Source organism: Sus scrofa, chromosome 13, assembly GCF_000003025.6.
Source record: "Sus scrofa isolate TJ Tabasco breed Duroc chromosome 13, Sscrofa11.1, whole genome shotgun sequence".
Taxonomy (NCBI): domain Eukaryota; kingdom Metazoa; phylum Chordata; class Mammalia; order Artiodactyla; family Suidae; genus Sus; species Sus scrofa.
In genome coordinates, this window is record NC_010455.5 from 200345352 (window position 1) to 200372901 (window position 27550).

Genomic DNA, 27550 nt, shown 5'->3' on the forward strand with positions numbered 1-27550 from the left:
CCTGTCTGTTGTAGCCACCTTCACACGCCAGGGGACTCACACACAGGCGCCCCAGTGTAGTTGACTGCAAAGAGGTCTACAACGACTTAATCAGTGATGCCCTGGTGCATCAGAGTGACCACACACTGGGTCAGAAATTGTATCCATTCTTTTAGTTTCAGTAGAAGCATTTTTTTTTTTTTTTTTTTTTTTTTAGCAAATGCAACTGCTTCCATTTGGATTATTTAATAAGTGAGCTGCCCTATTAAATACTGATGCTCCCTCTATATGAATACTAGCAACAGACATATATTGCCTCCGTTCACCCATGGCCAGGACAAGTCAGGCTCTAAACCCAATGTTAAAGCCTTGGGACCTGCAAAGTTTGGTGGCAGGAAAGTCTGTCTTGAGAATGTCACCTCGAAGGTGTCAAAAAACCCGTTGAACATCATCTGTCCTGTAATCAGGTGGGTCTATGTTCCAATGGGTTTATCTGCCTTTCAGATTCTATCAGATGGGTTTTCCACAGTGTTGCCCCTGCCCCAGGGAAACAAAAAACAAAAAAAACAAAAAACAAAAGTTATTAAAGGTATTTCGTCTAGTGCTATCTGTACCTTATTCACTTCTTGGACTACACCATGCAGGGGCCTTTAAAAGAAGGGCATTACAACTTGCATTGTCCATGTAGAAAGTACCTGGAAGGAGTTCTCATCATGGCTCAGTGGTTGATGAAGCTGACTAGTAGCCATGAGGATGTAGGTTCAATCCCTGGCCTTGCTCAGTGGGTTAAGGATCCAGCACTGCTGTGAGCTATGGTATAGATCACAGATGTGACTCGGATCCCATTTGCTGTGGCTGTGGTATAGGCTGGCAGCTGTAGCTCTGATTTGACCCCAAACCTGGGAACCTCCATATGCCGTGGGTACAGCCCCAAAAAGCAAAAACAAAACAAAACAAACAAAACAGAAAATACCTGGAAAAACCTCAGATGGCTTATGTTCCACTGGCTGCTCTTACATCCCTGAAGAGCTATCAGGTCCTCCTGGCACAGTCAGAGGCAGGCTGGGAGGCAGTCTGACCCAACCAGACCTTAATGATTTTATTTATTCCACATGGCCTAAAAACATGTTTGAACATAACTTGCCATAATTTTTCCGGTGATTTCTATGAATCACTTTTTAATTATGAATAATGTTTTCAGAGACACTCCTGAGAAATTTTACCCAAGGTTCCCTTGACAACCATCTCATAAAGTATCTGAAGTGAAGCTGCTTCCATGACCAAACACAGAACATCAACTCGAAAGCACAGATTCCTGAAAGATCCATTTGTCATCTTCCCTCAGGATGAATCTCAGATTCACACATGCAAAGGGTCACTGAGAAATTCGGATCCACCCACGTAACTAGCAAAATACATTTACTGTCAAATGAGGATCAAAGGACTTTTATACAAATATAAATTTTCTAACTTCACTTGGAGCATTTCTCTCTCTCTTTTTTTTTTTTTTCTAGCTAGAAATTTTTGTTTTTCTGTGGGTCTAAGTTATTGCCTTCCTATCCTCAGCTGAAGGTTTTCAGTTTTTCCAGATCTTCTCTGGCCACGGCAGGAAGGATCCTTGCTTCTTGGCTCAATCCGGGCCACTCAGAAATTAAAATGTTTGTGCAGGATGGATGATAAGCACAAATTTCCATTTCTGGGATTTACTTTAGGAAAATCCAAAGGCTGGATCTCAAACAATCAAGTAAGGTCCAAGCACTCTTCTTAAAGGACAGATGGGTAGAGGTTGGCTGGGGAGTTCCAGCACTTTCTGCAGGTGCAGCCTCCCTGGCTTCCACTTTCTTTCATTTGTCAGAGCTGACAGCTTCTCTGAAAAAATGACGATGTATATACATCAAGCTAAACAGAAACATAAATAGGTCAATTAGCTTTCAATGGAGCACTCTTTACCTTGCTTAAACAGGGAGGTATTTTCTGGCCAATTACTTTAAGTAGACATCGATAAACACTAAAATTATTTGTGCATGGGGAGATCTGGCGCTGAGCGTTTTCCTTCCTAGCCCTCAAACTACCCAGGAAGCAAAGCAGGTTCACATAGAGCTTTCCAGTGCTCATTACCTTGTTTAAAGTGTTCAATAAGAGTCTGGGGCGATCACTTTTGCAGCCAGATGTGGAACCTGGCGCCTGTTGCCTCCCGGGGTCACCGACCACGCACCTCCGACCGTGTTCACCTCCGAGCTCTTTCCCCACACCAGCCTGTATTTATTCAAAAGTTCTATTTCGCAGTAAACTCTTCCAAATGATCCACCTCTCCCAGCCCACCGCCCCACCCCACCCCCCCACGCCCAGCTCAGGGTCCGGCCGTTGGTAGGAACTCTCCAAAATGAAATGCAAAATTGAAACTAGGTCTCACACCACCATAATAAAGTGGTTTGACTGGCTTTGATCCTGGGAGTGGACTAGCAGGACTAGCATGTGCACAACCCCATAAAGTTACACTCGCACCCGGACCACCCCGACCACCCCTCCCTCACGCAAAAGAGAAAGCCGGGACAAGGTGCCCCTGAACATGAAAATCTGCCCGGCGTGGCGCCCGAGGGCTCACCCCGCCTGTTTCAAAAGCTTCTGGGGAGAAAAGTACAGAGAATTCCGTAGTCAGATTAAATAATGTCTTTGTCTACACCAGCAGAGCAAAACGATGGTTGGTGCTATAACTACGATTATTTTGTTTCCGCCCTCCCAAAAATGAAGACGGTGCTGGAGTTAGGGCCAAAAATATTCACAAACCGCAGTTTGAATCCACCCTATAGTTTATCAGCTAAGCGATATTTTTGCCAGGGAAAATATTCTTGAATTGAGAAGGGAAAAAAAGTGTTAAATTTAAAGTCTCTTTTTATACGAAAACGGGCTCTACCCTGTGCCTCCTCCTCTGGGTTATTTGCTCTGGCACCTAAAAGGAATTCTGTCTTGCGGAGGTTAAAAGCGGGCGAAGGGGAGCTCCCCTCCTGGCTCAGCGGTAACAACTGGATTAGGGTCCATGAGGACGCAGGTTCGATCCCTGGCCTCGTGAGTTAAGGATCCCTCCTTGTTCCCGAGCTGTGGTGTGGCACAGACCGGGCTGGATCCCTTGTTGCTGTGGCTGCGGTGTAGGCCAGCAGCCATGGCTCCGATTGTACCCGTAGCCCGGGAACTTCCGTGTGCCACGAGTGCGGCCCTAAAAAGGGGGGGGGGGCAGGGATGATGAGGGACCGCGGAGGGGTGTTGGACCTTCTTCCTCAGATCTCCTGGATCTCCCTCTAAGAAGGCTGAGCCGCCAGCGTGAGAATTCCACTCTGCATCCGGGCTAAGAGCGTGAGAGCATCGGCTCAGGGGTCTTTGGCAAAGCCAAGATGAAAGCACCGAACTCTTAATTCTCACCAGACAAGCCTCCACTCTTAAGCACCTACTCTCATCCTCTTCTGCAGGCCCCACGAGGACCCCAGGCTCCTCTGCGCCCTTCTTCCCACGTGGAAAGAACGGGGGGGGGGGGGACGGAGTCGAGGCTAGGCTCGTAGGGAAGGACGGGACCCGGCGGCGTCCGAACGGCCACAAGCACGCCTATGAACGTCAAGCACACCTCCCAGCTGGCACGGCCACACATGCTTCCCTAGGTGCGCGCAGGGGACCCCCTAGTGTACACTGCGACCCCGCCGTGAGCGCTGGGCGCACGCGTGCTCTAGATCTTCCCACTCGTTCGTGCGCTGTGCCCGCTCCGTGCGCACCGAGTTCCCTGCCCCCGCGTGTACTGACACCCCCCACCCCGTGCGCTCTGATCTGCTGGGGTTCCCCGAGCCCTGAGCCCTCGGTGTTTACTGAGCCTTTTCCCCGGGCGTGCGCATTGCGCCCCCTTCCGCCAGCCTGCCCAGGCGGCTTTTCTAACCACGCGGGCGGTCCCCAGACTTTGCGCGCGCAAAAGGCGGGAACAACACGGCAAAGCTTGTCTGAAACAACCTGCTCCTGAGGCGGGGAGTAGGAGTCCTCAGTTCCTTCTGCGGAATTGAGAAGACCTCTGGCGACAAGGAAGCCTGAAGCTCGGCCCGTGTCCCCGAGTGGGCCCGCAGATTCCAAAACCGGGATTCGTCTTAGGGCGGGGAGGGCCGGCTAGGGGGCTCCTCCGCCACCAGCCGCGAATTGCGTGCCCTGCCGGACGGGATGCAGTCCCCATCCCCGGCGTGGCTCCCCGCAGTTCTGATCTGAAGTCTGGCTTTGGCGCGCCCAAAACCTCCGACACAGGACGGCCCTCTGCTGTGGGCGTCGCCTCCTTCTCCAGGGAGGGAAGAGAGTGTTCTCAGACACACACCTCTCAGGAAACCCTTAGCATGCAGCCCTTAAAATTAAAGAGAAACATAAAAATCTGCGCGAAGCAGAAAGATGCTCATGCCCCGGGTTGCGGGCGGCTGCCCGCGCTCAGCCCAGGCTGGAGGTGGCCGATCCAGTCCGCCCGCCCGCCGGCCCGCTGGCCTTTCGGTAACTTTGTCTACTAAACGGAGAATGAATTAGCTACCTCTTCGTAGATTTATTTAGATTAGAGACAAGGTTTCCCCCACGTTCGCTTCGCTTTGCAAATCGGCCCTTATACTAATCAAACGAAACGAGTTTTTGTCTTTAAAGTATTATAATAGCCATATATATATATATATATATATATAAAATCAGCCTGAAGATACGTGTCGGCTATTACCATTATTACCTGCTAGAAAAAAAGTAAGCCTATCATGTTTGTACTTTCTTTGATGTGCAGAAATATTTGTCTCTGGTGGATTGGTTTGGTTTGTTTTTTAAGGAAAACTTTTGGTTGATGTTTTTGAAAGGTGGTTTCAGTGCCGTCGTTAATGAACTAACTGGTTTTCAAATTTCAAGGCCGTGTGAAATTGATATAACCACTGAGGAATTTCAGCACGCACACCGGACTGTTAAGGCTCCTCCAACTCAAGGGTTTCCAGACACAATCCCCAGCTCACTGGAGGTGAAAAGCGAGGTGTTGCCGGAGCCGATGGGCTGCCTCCACCTGAACCAGGATTTTCAGGCGACAGTTCTGTTTAGCTGGGGCGAGAGCACTCTGCGTGGGAGCGGACTGCGGAGGCTTGGGGCAGCCGGGTCATGGAAAGATGGGGGGAGGTCTCGGCGCAGGGCCCTCAGCTCCCCTCTTTGTCCACCCGGATCCCTGGCCGGTCCCTGAGCGCCGCTCCTGGACTCCGGGAGCTGCCTGCTCTCCAATAGTATCCTCGCTGTCCACCAAGGACACTGGATGTCTCTGTGCGTGAGGGGTGTCAGAATCCCGGGGACCTTCCCAGAGATGGAGGAGAAATTGGGGCTAAGTCTGGGAGACAGGGAAGGGAGGCAGAGGAAAGGGAGGCCACCCTCTCACACCCACCCACTCACCCCAAGTAAAATCAGAAGAAACGTGTGGCCTTTTACCCAAACCTGGAGCAGCTTCAATGGCTCACTGTGGCCCTCGCTGGGGACTTTGCTAATTGCTGTAATTAATTACCAGTGGCACTGTTTTTGATCCCTAAATGCATCGCCCTGAGGGAGGGAAAGAAGAAGGCAGTGGGGACTCTGTTCCTTGGATAGGAAGTACAGCCCCAAAGAGCCCCTGGAGCTTCAATCCCAGAAACCCAAGTCATTGCGGACAACCGAGTCCAAGAAGGACCGAGCTCTTTTCAGAACCCCAGGGGTCAGAGTCAGCCTTGGGCTGTTCTGGTTAGGCTACCAGGAGCCATGTGGGGCACCCTGCCTGCACAGAACACACAAGCATCAAGGGACCCCTGGACCCGGTAGAGGAAGGCAAATCTGCCCTAGTTACTGCGATGGAGTCAAATAATCAGAGAGAAACTGACAAATTTAAAAGCAAGCAATTTCTCCAAAGGGGTAACATCCAGTGAAATAATTTATTAAAAGAAAAAGAAGTAAACTTCTCTCCCTCTGCTACTTGAGTGAGCAGAGTGAGTTATTGTCTTGACCTCTCAAGAAATGAATCATTACAAAATAGCTCTGGATATCTGTAATTCCTTTTACACACTGGGTAGTATATCGTAATTGTTGTTCTATCCTTTCTGGGAGCAGCACTGATCCCAGGAAAAGTTAGTGATATCTCCACTGAGCTTACACACATGGAGAGGAGTGAAAAAGCGAAGTACTTTTTCCAGATAGCCCAGACCAAAAACGCCTCCCAGCCACGAAATAGTCATAAACATGATGCTGAACCCAAGCGGGATTTTCTAGAGTAACCAAATCGTGCTGATTGTCTGTGTAGAAAAGGGTTTATAAATCGAATAGTTTTGAATTTCCAAAGTCTTAAGTTTTCTGTTGTTGTTGTCTTGCTCGGCTGGTCGAAGTTCTCCGTAAACACCGCCGCAAAGGTTCGAACCTCTTCCCCAAATCTGGTGCTAGGCCTGGGAAAAGTCCTCCCCTCCCACACCTCCTTAGGGACCAAGTCTCTGATTCCCCTTCTGCCACCTCAGCAGCCCATCCCCAATGGAACATCTGCACATTTCCCCCTTGATCTTATTCGAAAGTCGGTTTCCGCGGGGGAAGGGCCTCAGGTAAGCGCCGGGCGCGGCCTGGGGAAAAAACAGTTGCGGAGCATCTGAAGCGGAAAATCCAAGCAGATGTGGGGCGGTCGGGCCCCGCCCCTTTCCTCCTAGGGCCTCAATTTCTTCCAGATCAGTTTTCTAATGGAAAATTTCTAAGAGGTGGGGGGTATGCGGAGGCGTGCTGGTGCGCCTAGGAGTGCGCTCAAGCGCACGATGCCGGGCAGACCGGGGGTGGTGACGCCCCGCAAGCAGATGGCGCGGCAGGAAGCTTGCTGGACTAAAGGGGTCCGACCCTTCTTCTCACCTGCCCTCTTCCTGCCCCCAGCCTCCCTTCATTCTAGTTCTTCCGACCCCTTCCAAGCCAGTAGGAGAGCAGCCGTTTCCGGGTGATGCCCAGGACTTCCGGGTCTTCCGTTGCTCTGTGCTTCTCCCCTCTGGGGCTGTGTTCTGGGTGCCGCGCTCGACTTTCTACCCAAAGCATAGACTCCGAGGTACTGCCCACGCCTGGAGCAAAGAGCACGCAGTAGGTGTCCCAACCGGTGGGCACCGGCTCTGCTTACTCCACTTAACCCGTGTTTAGTGTTTTTCCCCATGTACACAGAGCTTCTAGCCTGTGAGTGTCGTCCTACGTGTCCTAAGGGCCCCCGGCAGTCCCTTCGGTAGGGAGAGCCCTTGAGACGCCCCCCAACCAGGCTCCAGGGTTCTTCTATGCCAGTCCACGCAGAGGTCACTATTCTTCCCACCTGGGAAATCTCGAAGTTCCCGCCGAAGTAGTTTGGGTACTTTGTGTGGTGCTATGAAGGAGTCCAGGCCCCACTGCCGCAGGCGAGCGCGGGCCCGTGTGTATTGAAAGAACACGTATTGAGGGGACACAATATCCGCTTGGACTTTTCCTGGGAAAGACCGTGGGTCTGAAAGTGTCCCACAACCACAAGTCTTCAAACATCCCATTGTGCCACTACGCGGTTCGAACCGGTCTCGCCGAGGCGAGAACAGCCGCTGCCACTGCGAAGACCGGGTATTGAGATCTCAAGTACAATTTCCCGGAAAATCAGGGAACTTTGGCTTAAGGAAAGTTTCTGTTCCTTTTATTTGTCGGGTTTCTCCCACTTCCGCTTAGCCATGTTTCTGCGATCAGAGTAATCCCTTTCAAGCCCGGGAGGAATTCTCCCGGGTCCATAATTGAGGATCGGAAATCGTGGGGGTGAAGGAAGCGTTAAATCCTCCCGAAGCCAGAAAGGGGCCGGAGCGCACTCAGGGGCGGCCTGCGCAAGCGGCGGCAGGGCCCAGCCTTCGGTCCCTTCCCCCCTGGAGCCTCTTCTCCCAGAAGCTAGGAGACGACTGTCGGCGCAGCCAGGTACAGGATTCCGGGCGGGGAACCGCCTAGCGCCTCGCGTTTGGGCACTGCGTACCCGAGCCGCCCGCGCGCCGCCCAGACCCTGTGCGCACATTGCTGGAAACAGGCAAGCGCTGCTGGAGTGGAAACCCTAAGGAAAAGTCCTGGTTCTTTTATGCACCCAGCTTTTGGTGGGGGGGCCACTAAGTCTGAAGCTCACGTGGCTCGGTGGTTTTGAGCAAGGCCACGGCTGTGGGTTCCGCAGGGCGCTGGGACAGGTGGGGGCCGAGCCGGGGTCTGCGCACACTGTCCCGCCCACCAAGGAAGATAAGACTCCCCCAAAGCCTTCGAACTTCTGACCTTCAAAGGGGGTCCCTGGAAAAGGTCTGGAGTACCTGCTGCAGACTTGCTCGCCGTAGGCCCTGCCCTCCAGATGCGGGCGAGCGAGGCTAGTACCAGGTCATTGTACCGCAGTGAGTGCGCGAAGCTCCTCCCGAGCCGCGGGGAAGAGGCTGCACCAAGAACTGAGATCCTAGCGCCCAGCCCCGCAGCTCCACCATCTCCCCTGCGGAGCTGACTTCCAGACCAAGCCTCCACAGACCCATAACCTCACAGCCCTACAGCCTCGGCTTACGACCGAGGGACCCCAGGACCCCTTGTCCTGAGTCCACTACCGCTGCCCTCTGACCCCGCGCGCCAGGAAGCGGCAGTCCTCCCAGTGCACGCGTCCACACCGCGTCCGGAGAGTTCAGACTTCTAAATGAGACGGGGTTTGTGCAACCCCCGTAGCACGGGATCGTTGCGGAGTCTATACAAGAAGACCCGAGATCCAGTGTGGCCCTGAGGGAAAGTACTGGCACGCCCTACGGCCGGCCGCGTCTCCAACTGCCTCCTACCCTCATCATTTTGGCCACCACTATTTGTCCGCTGACCCTCGCTCGGCGCCCCTCGACCTGAAGCACCCGCCCCACCCGCGCCTCCCTGAAACTCCAGCAGCACCGGATCGCGCTTCAGGAGCTGGTGCTATTGGGCCCTGTTTCCCGCCGCCGCCCAGGGCGAGGCCTCACCGGTAGGTTCGGCTCCCCCGCCCCCTCTCTCCGTCCGACCCGCGCCTCCAGGCCCTCGGAGGAAGGCGCCAATCTCCGTTCGCTCTCCGGTTTCAAGGAGAGAAAGGGCAGAAGGGTCACTTCCGAGCCTCACTCGCGCCGTTTCCTGGGGGGGGGGGCGGTAGAGTCTTCCCCCCCCCCCCCCGGCCACCTCCCGCTTTCGGTTCTCCGACCTGCGAATTGAGGAGGGTAAGGGCACCGGGTCCCCCGGGCTCGGAGAACTCTGTCATCCTCCGCGGAGCACTTTCGCCGCGCCCGCCCAGTACCTGCCCGGGAACCACAGAGGCGGACTCTGCACCCCTTCCTCCCTCCCTTCCTCCTCCGCCCCTCCCCGCTGCTCTGCTTAGCGCCCAGGTCCCGCGACCCGTTCGCCGAAGCCAGTCCCCGCCGCGCGCCCCGTGCACTCACCGCGACTTCCTCGAGGCCGGGAGCGCGCGGGTCGCTCCTGGGAGAGTCCCTGGAGGCAGCGACGCGGAGGCGCGCCTGGGACTCCGGGGCCGCGGCGGGGTCGGGAGGCGAGATTGGCCGCCCCCGCCCCCGCCGCGGTCCCTCCCCCCTCCCTGCCCCCCTCCCCGGGCCGCGGCGGCCGAGTGCTCCGCCCGAAGGCGGGTCCGCCATAAACAAACGCCGCTCGGTCGCACGTGGACCGCGGAGCTGCTGCGCCTCGCGACAGATCGCGGGCTCCGGGCGCCCTGCTTCCAGGCACAGGGAACCGCCAGGGAGGGCAGGAGAGCGCTCCCGGGCCGGGCCCCAGCCGCCTCCGCTCCCCTCCCGCTCCATGGCTCCGCAGCCCCCGCCGCCCGTGCCGCCCTCCTGCTCGGAGGGGCCTCGCGGCAGCGGGTACGAACACTCCGTCAAGGACTAAACAGCACGGCCGCCTCCTCGCGGGCCGCTCTTCACCCCCAAGGAAAGCCAAGGCAGCGGAGACAAGAGGAGGGAGGAAGGAAGAGTGAGCGGAGGCAGGCGGGAAGCCGGGGCTCTGCTCTCCGCGGGACAGTCCAGCCCGAAGGAGGCTGCGCCCGGGGCGGCGGCGGGCGGAGCGCGGGGCGGCGCCCGCCGGGTTGCCCAGGGCTCTTGGCCCGCGGCTGCGGAGGAGCGTCTCGGTGCCCTCGGTCGGCCCTGCGCACCTGCCCGCGGCCTGCGCCCCAGACCCATCTGGCCCCCGGCGTCCCCTTCCCCATCACCGCCGCTGCTGCTGGAGCGGGGCTCCGCGGGCCTGGAGCACGGCCGGGTCTAATATGCCCGGAGCGGAGACGCGATGAAGGAGAAGTCCAAGAATGCGGCCAAGACCAGGAGGGAGAAGGAAAATGGCGAGTTTTATGAGCTGGCCAAGCTGCTCCCGCTGCCATCGGCCATCACCTCGCAGCTGGACAAGGCGTCCATCATCCGACTCACCACGAGCTACCTGAAGATGCGCGCAGTCTTTCCCGAAGGTGAGGCCGCAGGTAGGCGGCCGGGAGCGCTAGGGGGCCCAAGCGGGGAGCAGGAGCTGGCCCGGAGGGGCCGCCTGAGCCTCCCGGCCGCTGCCTGGATGTCTGGACAGGCCCTGCCGGGAGCTTCGGCTCCTGCTGGGGAGGGCGGCCGGGGCCTAGCTGCTGGAGCTACCAGACCATCTTCTGGCCCAGGGCTGGCGGGGGGCGTATCAGGAATTGTTCTATGAGCATACGGGTCTGTTCTAGTCTTTCTTCTTTCCTTTCCTCTTTCCCTCTTTTTTCCCTTTCTTCACTTTTTTAACTCTTCCTTCTTTTTCCTCCCTACCTCTCTTTCTGTGGAGGGAAGCATGTGCACCCCAGCCCGGGGGTGAAGGGTGCTTGCTGGCTCCAGCTGGGAGAGTGAAATACACTAGCAGGCCCAGGCCGCGCAGGCCCCAGCGCCCAGCAGAGCACCTGTGGGGGCTTGGGCCTCAGACTTAGGCCTCTCAGGCAGTCTCTTCTCTGCTCGCCTTCCTGGGGGCTGGGGCTCTGGAGGTCAGTGTGGGAGAAACCTACAAATAGATGAGCTGAGATGAGGGGCAGGAGAGAGAGGGAAGCGGTTAGTTTGGAAATGGCAGGCAGGCCTGAGCATAGGCTTCATTTCCAGGTGGCAATTATAAGCCTGGAGGGGCAGGTGCCACGGTGGGCAAAGGTCCCCAGGGCCCACGGGTCCAGCAGGCTCTCAGTGGTCAGACATAGTGGCTCATGGGGTGAGCATATGGCATACCTCCTGTGGGTAACCATGGCTGCCAGGACCAGCACCTCTGAGCAGCAGAACCAGAGGAGGCCTGATCACCACAGTGTCCCTTTTGGTGTCCCTGTGGTTCTGAACCGATCACCTTCCAGCCGTGGTGGTGGCTGCGGCCTGGCAGAAGGGATTGACACTTTCTGGGTCACTCTGCTCTGGGGCCTAATGGGCAGACCCCAAGACCTGCAGGCCGAGGCGCCTCAGAAGCCGGCTCTGGTCTAAGGAGACAACTTCGGCCACAGGGCACAGGAAAGTCACTGCAGCACCATGACAGGTGTCTCTCCAGTGCAGGGCGATCCTAATATTAAGACAGTCCCAGGCCAGGAGATCCATCTGAAGTCAGTAAGCTCACCCTTTTTACTGTGAGTTAAGCTGGTTATCTGTAATTGGCTCTGGGTCATGGAGTTGACCAGACCGTGACACCCTGCCCTTCACACCGCCTCCCGGGTGGAGCTGGGCTGGCTTGTCCCCCAGCACCACTCCAGCTCTGCAGCAGGCCAGGCTGGGGAGCCGAGCACTGCAGGACCGAGGGCAGAGGGGGCCGGAAGCTGTGGCCTGTCTGGCCTGTGACTTCCAACTGCGCTGCTCGGCCAGGCAGGCGCTTTCCTCCCCGGAGGAGGAGCCGGTGACCCAATCGCCAGATCCTGGAGTTCTTAGAAGGGAAAGTTCTTTCTCTTTCCAACCCCGATCAACGCACCAAGGGTCCCCTACTCCCGCTGGTGCCCCTCCCTTTGGGAGTTTCAGTTGCTACTGGTAGGCTCTCCACCAAAGTAGGGGTGATTCCTCTCCTGCTGAAGTTTCAGTGAAAGTTTATAAGGCCTAACGCTCCTTCCCACCCGGGGATGAGAGATAGTAACTGGTTTGCTTGGTGAGCATTTTCTTAATCCGCATGCTACAAAGCAGGTGTGCAGCCCAGACAGGACATAGACCTGCTCTCCTTCCCTCCCACCCCACTGGAAATACAAATCACAAAGAAAGATATCATCAGAAGATTAAGTGATTTTTAAATAAGCCAGAAATTACAAAGTGAGGTCTGGAGAAAAGGGCTAATCGTAAATAAGCTTTTTTTTTTTTAATTTCCGGGAAAGCTGCTAAAAATTGGAAAGTGGTGGGGGTACTGCTCCTATGGGTCTGTTGGTTCCAGCTCTAGAAAGCAAGTCTCCAGGCCAGAATTGTTTGGCCCCGAGTCGGCTGCAGGGGTAGGTTGGCTGCGGTCTGGCCCCTGAGCATCAAGCCCCTGTGCTTTGTTTCTCGTGGTCTGGTTGAGAGGCAGCTGGACGTCTCCTGGGGGTGACCATCGAGGGCTCGGAAAGAGCTGTTTGGCCCTAGGGTTTTGGGAAGAGCCCTGAACTTACGAGGTTCTGATGGATGGGAAATGGCGAGGACCTTGTGATCTTGTCCGCAGCGCTCCTGCCTCGTTGAAGCAGGGAGCAGGGGCGCCGGCCTGGAGGGCGGACCACGGCCTCCGGACTCCTTCCGGCGCTCAGAGGCCTGGGGCCTGCAGCTCCGAAGTCGGTCTGGGATTGGAGCGGAGAGAAGCCAGGTGTCTGGAGCAGAGGAAAAGATGAGTTTTGAAAGACCTCAATTATGCAAAATAACTCGCTTGTCCCTCCAGTAGCTCGGGAGGGCGCAGGGCGGGAGCTCGGAAGCAGCACCCGTCATTGATTGAACCTGTTCTCGGGAGGCTCGGGTGCGCGCCGTGGGGGAGGTGGTGCGGGACTGGGAACGGGCCTGGCGGAGCCACGGGGGTCAGGACGAGGGCAAAAGGGAGGGTTTAGGACCATCCCGGTCCTGCACCGCGGCGGGAGCTCCCGGCTCTACTCCGGCTCCTCGGCGGCGAACGGAAAGATGCCCGAGCGAAACGGATGTGCCAAGCGCAGCCCCGCTGTCCGGTAGCCCGGGAGCAGGCGGGACCCTTGGGTGAAAAAGAATCTAGAAGCCAAGTTAGGACTTCGGGAGTCAGAAAACGAATAGCACGGTCCGAAGGAACCGCGGGGATCGCCAGACCAACCCTGGGTCTTTGAGGAAATTGAGGCCAGAGAGGGGCGGGCGTTTCCCAGGATCCCGCCGGGGGCGCCCGGGCAGGCGGTGGCTGCTGCGGCAGGAAGGCCGCGGTGCCGCCTGAGCTCCAGCTGCGCAGAGGAGGCCTCCGGCCTCGGCCTCGGCTCCTTTCATCCCTCCCGAGAGTGAGCGCCGAGCGGGAAGAGAGAAAGAGGTGCTCGGAGGAGACCCAGCGCAGGGGCAGAGAGGCGACTGGGGCCAAGGTGGACCCTCCGCGGGGCGGCCAGTCCGCAAGCGTGGGCGTCCTGGCAACCTAGACCGCCAGTTCAAGGCTCCGCTCTGCCCCGCTGGGCCTGTCTCCTTGTCTGTAAAATGGGCCCAGTAGCAATTCCATCGCTGTGCAGGGTTCCTGGGATCAGGTGTGAGGAAGCAGGAAGCACAGGTGGAAATCTAACGTGATCTGACCCCAGTGTCTCCTTCCTGTGGGCTCACTGCCTTTCCTGAGCCAGATGAGGCTTAAAAGGTGGCAAGCCCCACTGGGTGGACCTCTGGGATTCACTGCTTGCAGCTACAAGACTGACGGTCTTGCTGTTCCTCACGTTTTCTCCCCTTTAACAGTGGACTGAGAAGTGGGAGGTAGGTGGGCAGGGAAGAGGGCAGGCGAGCAAGGCTGGCTTTGGCAGTGGACCGGGAATTGAAAACTGCCAGTTACCCTGGTCGGGAAGGCCTGGTGCTCACAGGGCTCAGGGAAGCGCTGGGGCCCAGGGTCTCCTTGCCCGCTGCAGTGTGGTTTTCCCTTCAGGAGAGGGGGCGCTTTGGAACCACAGAAGCACCCAGGTGACCATGCCAGGCAGGATGCAGGGCAAGTTCTGCCACTACGGCGCACGGCAGTCATCGCTGGGCCTCAGAAGGTGGGGGTCAGACCTTCAGGATCTCCCTGGCCAATCACCAGGGTCAGGCCCCTTCCCAGGAGCTGGGGTTTCCGTGCTCAGCCCTGGGGCCGAGGGTGGCATCCCCTCGGGGCACTTGTACCAAAAAGGCCAGAGAAGGGACTGGCTCCAGGACCCAGTCCAGGAATGGAGCTTGAAACTGAAGCTGACTCTGGGAAGAGAACAGAGCCCCTCCCCCTCCCCCTCCCGCCACCCACCCTGAGATCCCAGACAGGTGTGGGTGAGAGAGGGGCAAGGACTGTGACACTCATCCAAGGCCATTGACTTCAAAGAGGCAAAAATGTCACTCACACACATTAAGTGGGGTTGCAGGCCTGAATTGTTCCAGGGATTTGTCTGGACCCTTCACACACACACACACACACACACACACACACACCCCTGAGTGTCGAGGACGGGTGGGGAGACTGTCCTGGAAATTGTTGTTGGGAATGGAAATGCTTTGATTTGGAGGGTTTGGTGAAGAGAAACTCCTCACCCTAAGCCGACATGGGGTTACTGATCTGAGGCTTTTCTCTAAAGCAGCCCGAAAGAACGCAGATTTTTGTTTTAAAGTAGACTTATTTTTTAGAACAAAGTGGATTTTTACAACCCTCTCCCCATCTCTCCTTGGAGGCCTGCCAGTCTGTGCGCCCGGTCTGGGAGGGAAAACTCACAGACGGGGAACAGGAAGCCTCTGCACGGGTGATGGGAGTCCAGGGATGCCGGATCCTGGAAGTTGGGGGCAAGGATCTGGAGTGTGGCCACCACCACAGATTCAGTCCCTGGGGGTCAGCACCCAAGACCAGGCCAGGGGTGCTCCCGGAAGCCTTGCTAGGATGGCACTGGCCACGAGCACCTGAGTACCAGCTCAGCCAAAATGCCATCCCATCCTTCAAGGTCTAAGCATCCCATCCCAAGGCGGTAGGATCTCAAGGCGCATCCATCTATGGTCTGAGCATGTAGGACACTGGCCAGCCACCAGGCAGTCCATGGGCTAGAATCCCCTCCCCTCTCCAGACCGGTTGGGCCAAGCCAGGCCTTGTGGGGGTGCCCCTACTTACCACCCCCTTCATACCCCCTTCCTGCCACCACTAGTTTGGAAAATGGTGCAATGGCCAGGTTTTTCAGGGACTCTGGAGACCATGAAGCATTCCAAGACCTGGGAAGTTCTGAAGTGCCACTCAGAACCACTGTCCAAGGTTGCCCTTGGGGAAGTGTAAGAACCACTGTCCATCCTGGAAGTTCTTATCCAAGTCTAGACCCTTCTTGGGATCTGGACCCATTGGTCCCCGGCCACAGTGAGTCCTGCTCCTGGGTCCAGAGGAAGGAGCAAACCCAGATGCCTCCTTCAGTTCTCAATTTGTGTGTACAATCACCTGAGTGGGGCGGCCCTGTCTCACCATTGAGGGAACTCCTCTATAACCTCCCTTTCACTAGGAAATCATCTTATTTGTGTGGTTTAATGTTTCTGGCCTGTGACCTGAACTTGGCTGAGGCCCTGGCACAGCAAGTGCTCAAGAGCTGTTTGTTGACTGACTAACTGAGCACACAGAGAGGAGGGGCCATATTTAGAAGCTTCTGTGATGGGCAGGGCCTGGCAGGGTTTAAGCCAAACAGCCAGCTGAGTGTGGGTACAAGCTGCAGGCCCCCACAAACCCTCAGAGGCGGGGGCGGGGGGAGGGATCCCTGGTTCCCTTTTCCTCTGACCCCCGTCCCCAGTGACCTGGACATCCGAACTGCCAGGAGCAGAGAGTCCCCATGTGATTTCCCTGCTGGCACAGGTAAGGCAAGGGGGACCCCAAGCTCTGGCCAGAAACCCCAGGGCAGGTTTGGACCTCCTCCCCCTGCTCCCCTTCAGTCACTGGGGTGGGAGAGTTCCCAGAATCAAGGGAGATGGACCACCAAGGGCCAATAACTTTGGAGGAGCTTAGCCCAGTCTTTTCTTCTGCTCCTCTAGTTTTTCTAATAAATAAAGCCCTTTGTTAGGTCCAGATAAGGGCTGCATGCCCAGCGCCTCACTTTTCCAGGAGTGTATTTGGCTTTATGATAACAAGATGATTTTTTGTTGTTGTTGCAAAACTTAACCTTAGTCTCTACAGCCAACCCAAAGTAGATTTTTATGGGCCCGGTGAAAAGGCCTTGCCCATAGTGATTTCTAATGGAAGAGCTGGCAGCGCCATCACCCATGAGGTGGCATGGGGGCAGGGACGCTTGAGGGGAACCTTCTTACCACCTTCCCCTCTTGTGCCAGCTCCAACTCTCTGCTGGCAAAGCAGAGGCATCAGGCAATTACAGGAAAAATTATAATGATATAAGAGAAGAGGCTCTCTCGATGTGTCCAGGTATTTGAATCCTACAGAAAATTGTCCTGTGTAGCCAATGCACTTTTGCATGTGGGACCAGAGCTTTGGAAGAAGCCTTTGGAAGACCCAGGTGGGAGAGTCTGGTTGGGGGGTGGGCAGGTTACCCCAGAAGGTGAAGATTTCCCCAGGCCACTCAGCCCCAGACCCTGGGAGGAGCCAAGGCCACAGAGGCCAAAACCAGGGGACGGGCTCAGGAGTGGGGTAAAGGATGGTTACCAGGGCGAGTTTGTCCATGTTCAGACAGCAGAATTCCCGGGTCCCTATTATATTCTGTCTTCATTCAAGCCCCTGAGGCTTTTAAATTTTGGTTCTTTCCATTTCTGGTTAAATGGAGTAAATGCCACCGCCGCCAGGTCGGCCTCTTGGGTGATGGGGAGGAAGGAGCTACATGAGAGCCAGTGGCCCGGTACTAAGGTCACAGTGTGGTCACCCTTGGGAGTGGGAGTGCGGTGGACGGTGATTTCCTAGGGCTAAAGAGATACCTGGGTTCATACCCTGGAGTCTTGGGGGGAGGGGTGATCCTATTTGGGAGATCAGGATATGAGGAAATTAGCCCCTTCTTTGGGGGAGACCGGGATAAGCCGGTAATTCTAGAGCCCAGGAGGAGAACTAGAGCATCCCTTTTTCAGTTGCAAAGTAGAACTTGCCAAGAGAGGGGTCTCCAACGGCTCTGGGAGGAGAGGCTCTCGGTGGGACACCCCGAGTTTTCTGCCTGCTGGGGTCAAGGGCTTCAGAAGCCAGGATGTTCTGGGCACCCCTCCTGGACGGTGGAGAGACCCAGGGTGCCTGTGCGACACTCTCCGCAACCCACTCGTCACCCACCATCAGCTTGGAGGGGCTTTTCGGTCCTGGGAATGATCCTCGGATTCGCTCTGGCTGCTGGTCGGCACTCCCGGGAGCAGCGGGCAGGGCACCGGTCAGACAGGAGGGGAAGCGCCCGCACCAGCGGGACCCACAGCTCACTCCGCGGGGTCGCAGTTCCAATGAGAGGCGCGAGAGCCGGTCTAGTGCCTGGGAGTCGATCCTCACAGGGGGTAGGGATGCTACGACAGCGGTCACCAGACTTTGCCCCTTCGGACCCGGGCTGTGGCGCTCACTGGAGTGGCCCCCAGCGAAAGGACTCCCTGGAGCGGCTTAGATGTTCTCCCAGCTCGGCTTAGAGCCGCAGTCTCACCCGGCTTTCCTGCTTCCTCCCGAGTGTGTAGAGGAAAGCCTGGCATCCCCGGGGTCACAGCAGCCGAGCCGAGGGCGCGGGAGAGGCATGTTCGGCTGAGCGGGGCTGCCTTTCCCCGGTGCGCTTTCTGCAACCCTGGTGGCCTTTGGGGAGGCGCTGGGGAGCACCTGGAGAATTGGGTGGAACAGCTAAGAAGTGGAGGGGCCGTGAGGCTTCAATTATGTGACAACAAATACCTCCCAGTTGCCGTCCAGTCTCTCTCCCCGCCTTCGCCCATCCCCCGCTCCGCCGATGGCGCGTTGGGAGTTGGCCTTCGGGAAGCCCCCAGGTAAAACCCTTCCCAGGCTGTAGCCCTTGGACTTGAGGAGGGTCCGTCTGAGGCATCCATGGTGGCTGGAGAGTCTGGGGGGATTATAGGAGGTTAAAAAGATATTTTTTTTCTTCTTCTTTTTTCAATGCAAGAAGAGCTGCCTCCAGGATGGCCAGGGCTTTAAGTTTGGGCCTCTCTGTCTTTGGGAAAATGCAGAGTTGCTGCCCCACAGGGGAGGGAGGGGAGAAGGGCCCTAGGGGGGATATTTACTGGTCAAATCGATATCGCCGCCGTTTGGCGACGAGGATGGCTGATTTCGAAGCAGATTAGATTACTTTGTGGCATTTCACATCAAACTACAATTTCAGAGCCGTGAGCACGCGGGTGACCCATGGGAGCTGAGGGCCTGGCGGGCTTGGACCCAAGGCCTTGGCGGGAATTTCTCTGGCCTTTTTCTTTTTAATCCAAGGCAAAGGGGCGACAGCGGCGGCCGGCGGGCGGGATACTGGGTGCTGAGGCCTCTCGCTGGGCGCTGCTGTTTACTGGTTTGTGTTATTCCCCGTCCAGGTTTGGGAGACGCGTGGGGACAGCCCAGCCGCGCGGGGCCCCTGGACAGCGTCGCCAAGGAGCTGGGATCGCACTTGCTGCAGGTAGTAGAGCCACCGCCGCCGCCAGTGGCCCTGGCCAGCGCCCGGGTGGGGGGCTCCCTTCGGACCCCGCCACCCCCTCTCCAGGGGTCCTTCCTCCAGGAACCCCGGGCGGCTCCCTGGGCCGCCCCCAGGCTGCAGACGTCTCTGCCAGGCGAGAGGCAGCGACCAGACTCAGGCTCCCCTAATGCCTCTCCGAGGCCGGGACCGGATGTGGATTTTGCTCCACCACTGCAATCTCGGTGGCCTCCCACCAAGCCGGCACCTAACTCACCTTGCCCCCAGCCCCAGCCCCAGGACTCTCTAGCCCAGGAGGGCACCCCTGGGTGTGGTTAAGTCCCTTCCAACCTTACTTCCCTCAGCAAACTTTTATGGAGCACTTGCTCTGTGCCAGGAGCTGACACCAGAGTTGGAGTGATCAGAGTGAGGCAGCTCTAAACGTTTGACAGTTGTGTGTGTGTTTGGAGAGGTTGCAATAGAGGAGAGACAGCATCAGTAATTGAATATTAGCAGTTGACATTTACTGAGTTTACTACCGACCAGAGTCTATTCTAAATCTTACTGTATCACAGCCCTTCACCACCCACCTAGAATGTGTTCTATTTTTAAATCCATTTTTTCAAAGGAAGAGGTTGAGGCACAGAATGGTTAAGCAACCTGCCTGAGGTCACACAGCAAATGGGGGAGCCTTGTTCCACCCGAGAGGTCCTGCAGCCTCCAGGGTCACCTGGCTCACGGAGGAAACCCTTGCCGGGTTTGTGGCCAGCGAGCCGCTTAACGGCCCTGGCCCAGTCATTCAGTCGGCGAGAACGGCCCCCGACCTCGAATTTCTCCCGCGGTGTCTGGGGCTCGGGTATGGGTAACCGTGCGGACGAGCGGCCACTTCCAAGTACGCGGCTGGCGCTAGGTGGGGACAGCAACGCCTCGCGTCTCGGAATCTTTTAAATGCCCTTTACAGAGCCTCATCAACGACCCGATTCATTCCCCCTCCCGTCATTCGTCTCTGCCACCGAAAAATGCCTGCCGAGAGCTATTTTGCATTTCCTCCTTCTATTTTGTGTTTTCTTTAAAAGAAAAAAAAAAGTTGGCTTCAGTACTCTGCGACTGGGGTCAGCGAATCGGCTCCGCGTTTCAAAAAAGCAGATCTTTTGAAAACTCTTTTGCCCCAGATGCCCTACTGTGATTTATTTTTTTAAAAAAATTAAAAATGCGTGCGCCAGGGAAGAGAAGATCCCAGGGATGTATTTGAAACCCGAGGCTTTTCGAACAGAAAGCCAGCGGTGTGGGAGCCGACCGGGTAAACGGCGCTCCTGGAGCCCTTCCCGCGCGCCCAGGGCTCTGCCGTCAAGCCCGCTTCCAGCTCCGTGCGCCGTATTTTGCATGTTTGATGCTGCTGTATATTATAAGTGACACTAATATCGGGGACAACTTAAGTGCCAGGGAGCTCTAGTGAAAACCCCGTGGCAAAGTCAAGCCCACACGTGTCTCCACTGTACATTTCTTTAATTAATTCCGGAGTGTGTCTGTGGATGGGCGGCTTTGCAGTTAATATACATGCGAGAGCATTAGGTCATTTACAGCCAAGAAGGCATACCTGACATTTTCCATTAAGAATATTATTTCTCAAGTTACCACGGGCAATTTTCAGAACTTAATTATGATAACTTTTTCTCTTTTACTCCTATGGTTAGCTGTCTGATACCATTTCATTAAATGTATCTCTTTAATGATTCCGGGGTTAAGCAAGAATGCAAAATGTGCCAAGACGCTGGAAACATTTGAAATTGCTGAATAGTTTTGAAAAGGGGTTTGGTTGGGAAAAGAGTTTGTAGCTGAGTTAGAAAGTCAGGCTTATAATGAAGATGCTGATTTCATCCTCAGCACTGGGAAAGGTAATGATAGCTTAGTTGGCAAAGAAGTTTTTGCAGCAAAACTGTATTTGAGACAGCAGGATGTAAGGATACCTTTCAAGTTTCACTTCTACATTCTTTTTAGGCCCCCCTCCAAAGAGGGGGAGGATTAAGAAAAACCAAAGGTAATCTGGTTTCAATTACATGTTGTAAAAATAGAATTTGTGGCCAGAAATTAATTTGGAATATTTTTTATGGGGGCAACGTTGTGGGTTGTATGGGTCTTTCACCAGCTTTATTGCTTTTCTTTGGTTCTGGTTCTAAAGTATGAATGGGTAAATAAAATGCAGTTTCCTTTCTCAAAAATAATTTAGTGTTCTTATCCGTGCCACACATAATCGTTACCTTTTATTTGTCTTCATTACTTCTTATAATTTTATTTTTTTGAGGGCTAGCCAACTTAGGCAAAAACAGAATATCACTTAGGTAGTTTTCATTTTTCAGAAATTGATACTTTTCCTCCTTGAATTGTGCAAAGGTTGTTTGATCTCTTGCAAATTCCAAGTAATTAATTCTGTAGCCATAGTCTATGTAAAAATAACCTGGTGTTTTATTTTCTGGGGAGTGGTACTGTTCAGAATTTATTATTCAAATGGTACTTAAGGATAACTAGAAATTTGTGGCAAATAAAGCATATGTTCTAGTGGTATAAACGGCTGCCAATTATGACATAAAATGGTCTATACACTGGTAGTTTTTCCCCTAAGTACCATAGAACTCCGGATTTGTGCTAAGTGCTAAAATAACCCCAAACAATAAAGCTACTACGTTTAAAGTGAGCATGATAGGAATTCTCAAATGTTTTGCATGATTTTTGTGATGTGGATGTAAGACTGTTTTTAAAGTGTTTTAAAAGCGTTTGAGAGTCTGGCTGGGGAACTAAACCAACAGCCCTTCTCAAGTACCCCCCCCCCCCCCGCTTCATTTCTGTATTTAATGAATATGCGTTGATGATAATATTTTGCATATTTTTCTGTCCTAGTGACAGTACAACAGTCAGGTTTAATTCTGATGTCTGCTATCTCTTACATTGATGCTTCTTCTTTTACAGACTTTGGATGGATTTGTTTTTGTGGTAGCATCTGATGGCAAAATCATGTATATTTCGGAAACCGCTTCTGTACATTTAGGCTTGTCTCAGGTGGGTACTGTCTAATTTTATGTACAACTAAAATAATAAATTAAGTGTTGGTGGAACTTGACAGCCTTACCCAACTTGAAAATGAGTCTGTCCGAGTGTCTGTTTTTGTATATGGACGTAATCCAAAATTGCAAAATCGTCTCCTTTAGGGCTTTTCTTCTCCGGGTTACATTTCACTTTTTTACTTTCTTTTTCCTCTGGGATTAATGCCTAGTAATATCTTTGCCACAGTCAGCCTTAGTCTGATAGCCTGGACTCCGCTTATACAGTAGAAGCTGTCTGGTGCTAACGAGAGCTTCACAAAGGGAGATTTTTCAGTTCGCATTTGATGGTCTGCACGCGGTATTGTGAGTTGCTATGAAAGCGAGAGAGAGAGAGAGAGAGAGAGAGAGAGAGAGAGAGAGAGAGAGGGAGAGGGGGGGGGGAGGCAGGCTGATATAGAACATAGATTTTATGCAGAATGTGCTTTGGGGAGAGAGAAAAGCGGGGTAGATTTATGAGTGTTCACATGGAATTCAGGGTAATTTTTCCTGAGTTTTTCCAGTTCAGTGGTCGTTTCAGTAAAGCATTTTATATGCTTGTGATAGAAACTCATAAAACTCGGTTTACTACTGTTTTGCCCAGCAAGGTCCTGGTTTCTTTAGAACATTTAGATACTCCCGTTTTTTTTCTGGAATCTTCTAAAAAAGGGTTCGTTCCCCAGAGGAAAGAGGTGCACAAAGCTTTATCTATCCCATCAAGCCAAGGGTTTGGGAGAGAATTTGGCTGCTGTCTGGGCCATGGCAGGTCTGGATGGTGGGGGAGTCTGTTGCCATTCCTATTTCTGATTTAACAAGCACGGATCACGGTCACATTTTAAAAAATACATTTAAGGGCTAAATGCTTCCTTACATTGCGAATTATCAGAGTGCTTTTTTTTTTTTTTTTTCGTTACAACTGAAGACGCACTAGAGTTAATTAGATACAGGAAATGGGCTCCCAGGAGGCACATGAATAATCTGTATTGCACCAGCTTCCTCGTGTAGTTAAGCCAAAATAAAACCTGCCGATTAAATTGGCTTGGGTTTTCTCATTGAAAAACAATATTACCAATTTGGAAAGCCACATCTAGTGTATTCCTTTTCTTTTTCTGCCAAGATATTTTTTTGACTTTCCATTTGTTTATACCCTTCTTTTCCAATGGATGTATATCCTCATCCATACCCAAGCAGGTTTCTCTGCCTGTGTGTTTCTTCTGCAGAGTCTTCTAAAGTGGATCACATATGAAAATTGTTGGTATTTTCTTTTCTCTTCTTTTTTATGATACCAGGTCTCCCAGATGAGATTTACTAAGGCTTGACTCTTACATATATGTGGTGCATAGGATTCGTGTACTTGTAGAATGGGAAATACTGTTGGGAAGATGAAATTTACTCTTTTTATATTTTCCAAAGTTATTGTTCTCTGAATTTCCACCTTATTATTTTCTGAATACTTAGAACTATTTAAAACCCTTTCATTGGACCCAGCCTGGTTTCTACTTCTGACTTGATCTGTGGCTGACTGCCTTGGCCAGATTACGTAACTTTTTTAATCATCACTTATAAGACCTTTGATTGATCTTATAATAAGGTCACAAACACGACAAAACTTTTCACATACTTTAAATTAGGTAGAGTCGCTTTCACCGAATATTAAATTTAGAGTTGAGCTCCCTAGCAGTCCATGCAAAAAGGGAATGCATTCAGTTATATGGTTTTCATTGTCTGATAAGGGCAGGTCATTAACCTCACTACACCATAACTTAAATAAAAATATAATGCCTGTTCCACCCCTCTTTCAGGATTGTTGTGAGCAACATACTCAAGTGCCCATTTTGTGATTTATTATCCCAGTTTCATTAGCACTGTCCTTCAGATAGCACAAAAGTTGCTTCAAGTAGCATCCTTTGGTGGGCACATGTTAGGGATTCTTGGTCATGGTGAAGTTCCTGGACCATCCGAAAGCACTGTACCCATACCAGGACATTCCAATTCATCCCATCTGACTGCTCAATCTAGCATCCTACACCTCTGTTATTTGTCTCTTTTAATGTGGGACATGAAAATGATTATTTTGAGCACAGTAATTGGTAATGACCACAAGATTGGCCAGGTAACCAAATATACCTCCTGTTCATGATAAATGCCACAAAAGGAAATCTAGGCAGAATGACAATTTAAATTGTATCCCTTCTGGTCCTAATGCGGACAGAAAACTTTGTGCTTCATAATTTTGAAAGCGGAGGGTGTCATCCACTACCATTTTCCAAGAAGGCTGTATAAGTGTCTTTTGCGTATATGTTGCTGGGAAAAGTGTCTCTTTAAAATAAGTCAAACTGACTGTGTCGAGCAGCTGATTTTTTCCTAATCTCCTGGCGGGACTGTCTCAGTATCAGTCTCCAGCTACAAAAACACTTTCGCACAGACGTGAGCCTGCGTGAGTGTCTGGGGAGTGTTTCGTGGTGAACTGTTTAAATAAGCAACAACACACTTTTCCCTCAAATCAGCCTCCTGTTCACGATTAGCCCTGGAAATCTAGGCAGAAGCACAGTGTGTATTTTTTTCTCTGTCGTCTTAAATAGAAAAGTAAGGTATTGAAAGGAATGTCAAATCCCCAAATCCTCTTTTAAAAAATTTTGTTTGTACTTTTTAGATTATTCCTGTTAGTAACAAATCAGCCAAATATATCAGACATGCAAATTTTATTAAAATAGGCTTCAAGATTTTCTTTAATCACCAGAGGTGAAAGTGTTAATAAAATTTTACCCACTAATCAGAGTAACCTTATATTTTTATTTCTTTATTTATTTATTTTTTGTCTTTTAGCCTTTTCTAGGGCCACTCCCGCAGCATATGGAGGTTCCCAGGCTAGAGTCTAATCAGAGCTGTAGCCGCCAGCCTACGCCACAGCCACAGCAACATGGGATCCAAGCCACATCTGCAGCCTACACCACAGCTCACGGCAATGCTGGATCCTTAATCCACTGAGCAAGGCCAGGGATCGAACCCACAACCTCATGGTTCCTAGTCGGATTCGTTAACCACTGAGCCACGACGGGAACTCTCAGATTAACCTTTTGAACAGATTTTCTGATGAATAAGGACAGTGATGGCTTCTATTTACACAGGGCTCTTCTGTGTTGGAAGTCCTTTCAGTGAGTCTCAGTGACAGCATCTTAAGTAAAATGACATCTTTCACATTAAATCAGGGTTAAACCCTGTGTTAGCAGCTCCTAGGGAACATAAGCTTTCAGGTTTGCCATAATTGTGTGATAATTCATTCCAAAGTGGGTTTATTTTTTTCAATCTACACTAAATAACTTTCTGAATGATCTATTTCAGAATAAAAATAATTCTTCCTGTGTTATAAGCCCATCTGAATTCAAGGCCTTTTTTCAAACTTTTTTCTTTTCTTTTTTTGGCTGCCCTGTGGCATATGGAGTTCCTGGGCCAGGGATCAGATCTAAGCTGCAGTTGTGACCTACACCTCCACTGCGGCAGTGCCGGATCCTTTAACCCACTATGCCCAGCCGGGGATCCAACTTCGTCCTGGTGCTACAGAGATACTGCTGATCCTGTTGCACCACAGTGGGAACTCCATGAACCTTTTTTTTTTTTTTTTTCTTTTAGCAAGTATTGGAATAAGAAGTCTACTTCCTATGAAGGAGAGTATTAGTTTATTTCTGTGTTTGCATTAGTAAAGGCAGCAATCTTTTGCTGTTAGACTTTGGTACCAAAAAATGAATAGTGAACCCAAAAAATGTTGTCTCCACCCACAGTGCACATGTTGGGAAAGAGAGTCAAGCTTCTGCTCGAAAATTCTATTCAGTGTTTGCACACGTTCCTAATACATAATCATTCGTGTAGACAAACGTATCTCCTCGGGAGAGGTAGCCTGGGGAAGCACTCTTTATCCTCCGTGTTTGTCAAATGATTTAACTTCATGGTTTTTTGGTTAACATAATGAACTTATATTTGAAGAAGGAAAAAAGCCCTGCCTACCTGGTGTGTATTTATTTCCTCCGTCATTCTTAAAGTATCCCTGTGGATTAAATTTCCTTACCGAAGTCGCTTATGGCATAGGACATTTAGGTAACGGATATACATTTTCACCTAATACAGATATGGATGAACTAGCTGCTCATGCACTACATAAAGGAGAATGTAATATTTGAGACTGTGGCCGGAAGCACAATCATAAAAATAGCCATGGTGTTGTTTGGGGCCATAAGGCCTAATCCTTTCACTTCTGAAATAAAGAGAAAGAACAGCGTTTAATGTTTGTTGACATAACTTGAACCCTGAAACCCAAACCATCTTATTTTAAAATGCTTAATTTACCATAGTCAGCAAAACACCCAACGCAGGGTAATGGGTGTTTGCAGAGTACTGGGTGACTTTCCCCTTCTGACCCAGAATATATCCATTTAGTGCTGTATTTATCATATGTAGGTTTCTTGGCAGGAAGAAAAGCTATTCAGCAAAACATAAAAAAGCTCTTAGTAGGAAAGCAATTCATTTTGTAGTGAGCCGAGTTTTACAAATACTAAAATACCACATGGAAGGTCTGTTTTAATAAGGTTGATGTATGAGAGCTGGGGAGTTTTATAGCGACAACCATAATTTTTTTTTTTTTTTCTTGGTGAGGTAGCCACATTTCTTTCAACATTCAAAAGCACGAATAGATATGTAAATACAGGAAACATCATGTCAAGCCTAATTTTGAGTCAAGGTCAGCACTGTTTTATCATTCCCAAATTTGTTCTTTAGAAACATTTCCGTTACTTGAAGACAACTTTACTTCCCTGACAGCCTTAGAGGGTTTTAATTGACTCGAGTTTACAGGAAATCAAGCCTTTTAATTCACGGACCTTCACTTTAATTCTCCCAACGTGCGTGATGAGAATGGGATCTTTGAAAACAGATGCAGCCACTTCGGGATTAAAAGACAAATCAGGTCCCTAGGAGCACAGATGCAAGTCTTTTCACAAGGGTGTGAAGGTGTTTCTCTAAAAAGATGTTAGTTACTTTTTTCTAAAAAGGAACTTTGAGCGAACCAGAATTGTCATTTTCCTCTAAAACCCTGGGTAAGGGAGACCTGATCAGCCAACAAAAAATTCTATTTCTTTTTTTTTTTTTCACTTTTTAAAATAAGCCGTTGAAATTGTGAATCAGTTTTTAAAATAGCTCCTGTATTTATTAGCCTCTAACCACCTGTCAGAATGTCTTGGGCCGCCGGCTGGGCTGAGAAAGTTCCCTAAACCCAGCCGCGATTCTGGGCCCCCCAAGGGTAGGTTCACCTACCCTTCCCACCTGGGCCATAGGGCTCCCACTGGACGTGGTAGAAGCACCGTCACTGACCTGGGGTTGGCCGGGAAGGGGGGGTCCCTGATCAACCCTGGGTGTTCTCACTTGCTGTCCTGGTTTGCACTGTTGTATCTATGAAAGGGAACCACCCAGCACTGCTCAGAAGGCGGCACTGTTGGTGGTAATTTCTGGAATATTCTCTATCACTGCTCATCTTCCGCAGGGTGAGGGGGCCCAGGTCCTGAGACTCGCTATCATCCCCGATCTGGGCACTTGTCTTTGGGAGAACAACCAAGTTCTCAAAGTTAGGAACTGAGTCTTCGGGACCCCCATGGAAAGACCGTGGCTGTGGAGAACCCCGTCCTGCAAAGCAGGGTCCTCTTCAGCAGGGTCATGTCCTCCAGGCCTGTGGGGTGACCTCTGCGGGGTGTGTCTGGAAGTGGGTGGTGTCTGAAAGTCAAGGGGAGCAGCCCCAGTCACGTGGCTCTCTGGAGCGGCCCAGACCCTCCCAGAGGTCACAAAGCCACCC

The 27550-nt window shown here is 52.1% G+C and overlaps 1 protein-coding gene and 1 long non-coding RNA gene across 3 annotated transcripts in view; one reads left to right on the forward strand and one right to left on the reverse strand.

The window, feature by feature from the left end:
* On the reverse strand, nt 1382–9516 carry LOC110256484. Its single transcript, XR_002338066.1, has 2 exons — nt 9405–9516; nt 1382–1878 (listed from the first exon to the last, which is right to left on the reverse strand). It is a non-coding gene; the product is annotated as an uncharacterized LOC110256484 (long non-coding RNA).
* The window catches only part of SIM2 (single-minded family bHLH transcription factor 2), a 53928-nt gene continuing 35989 nt past the window's right edge, over nt 9612–27550 (forward strand). Inside the window, exons 1-3 of one of the 2 annotated variants that reach the window (XM_021070967.1) lie at nt 9612–10429; nt 18564–18646; nt 21605–21694. In XM_021070967.1, coding sequence (XP_020926626.1) covers nt 10255–10429; nt 18564–18646; nt 21605–21694 — 348 coding nt within the window. In that variant the 5' untranslated portion in view covers nt 9612–10254. Of the gene's footprint in view, nt 10442–18563; nt 18647–21604; nt 21695–27550 lie in introns of both variants that reach the window. The other variant, XM_021070968.1, reaches the window with a different exon arrangement.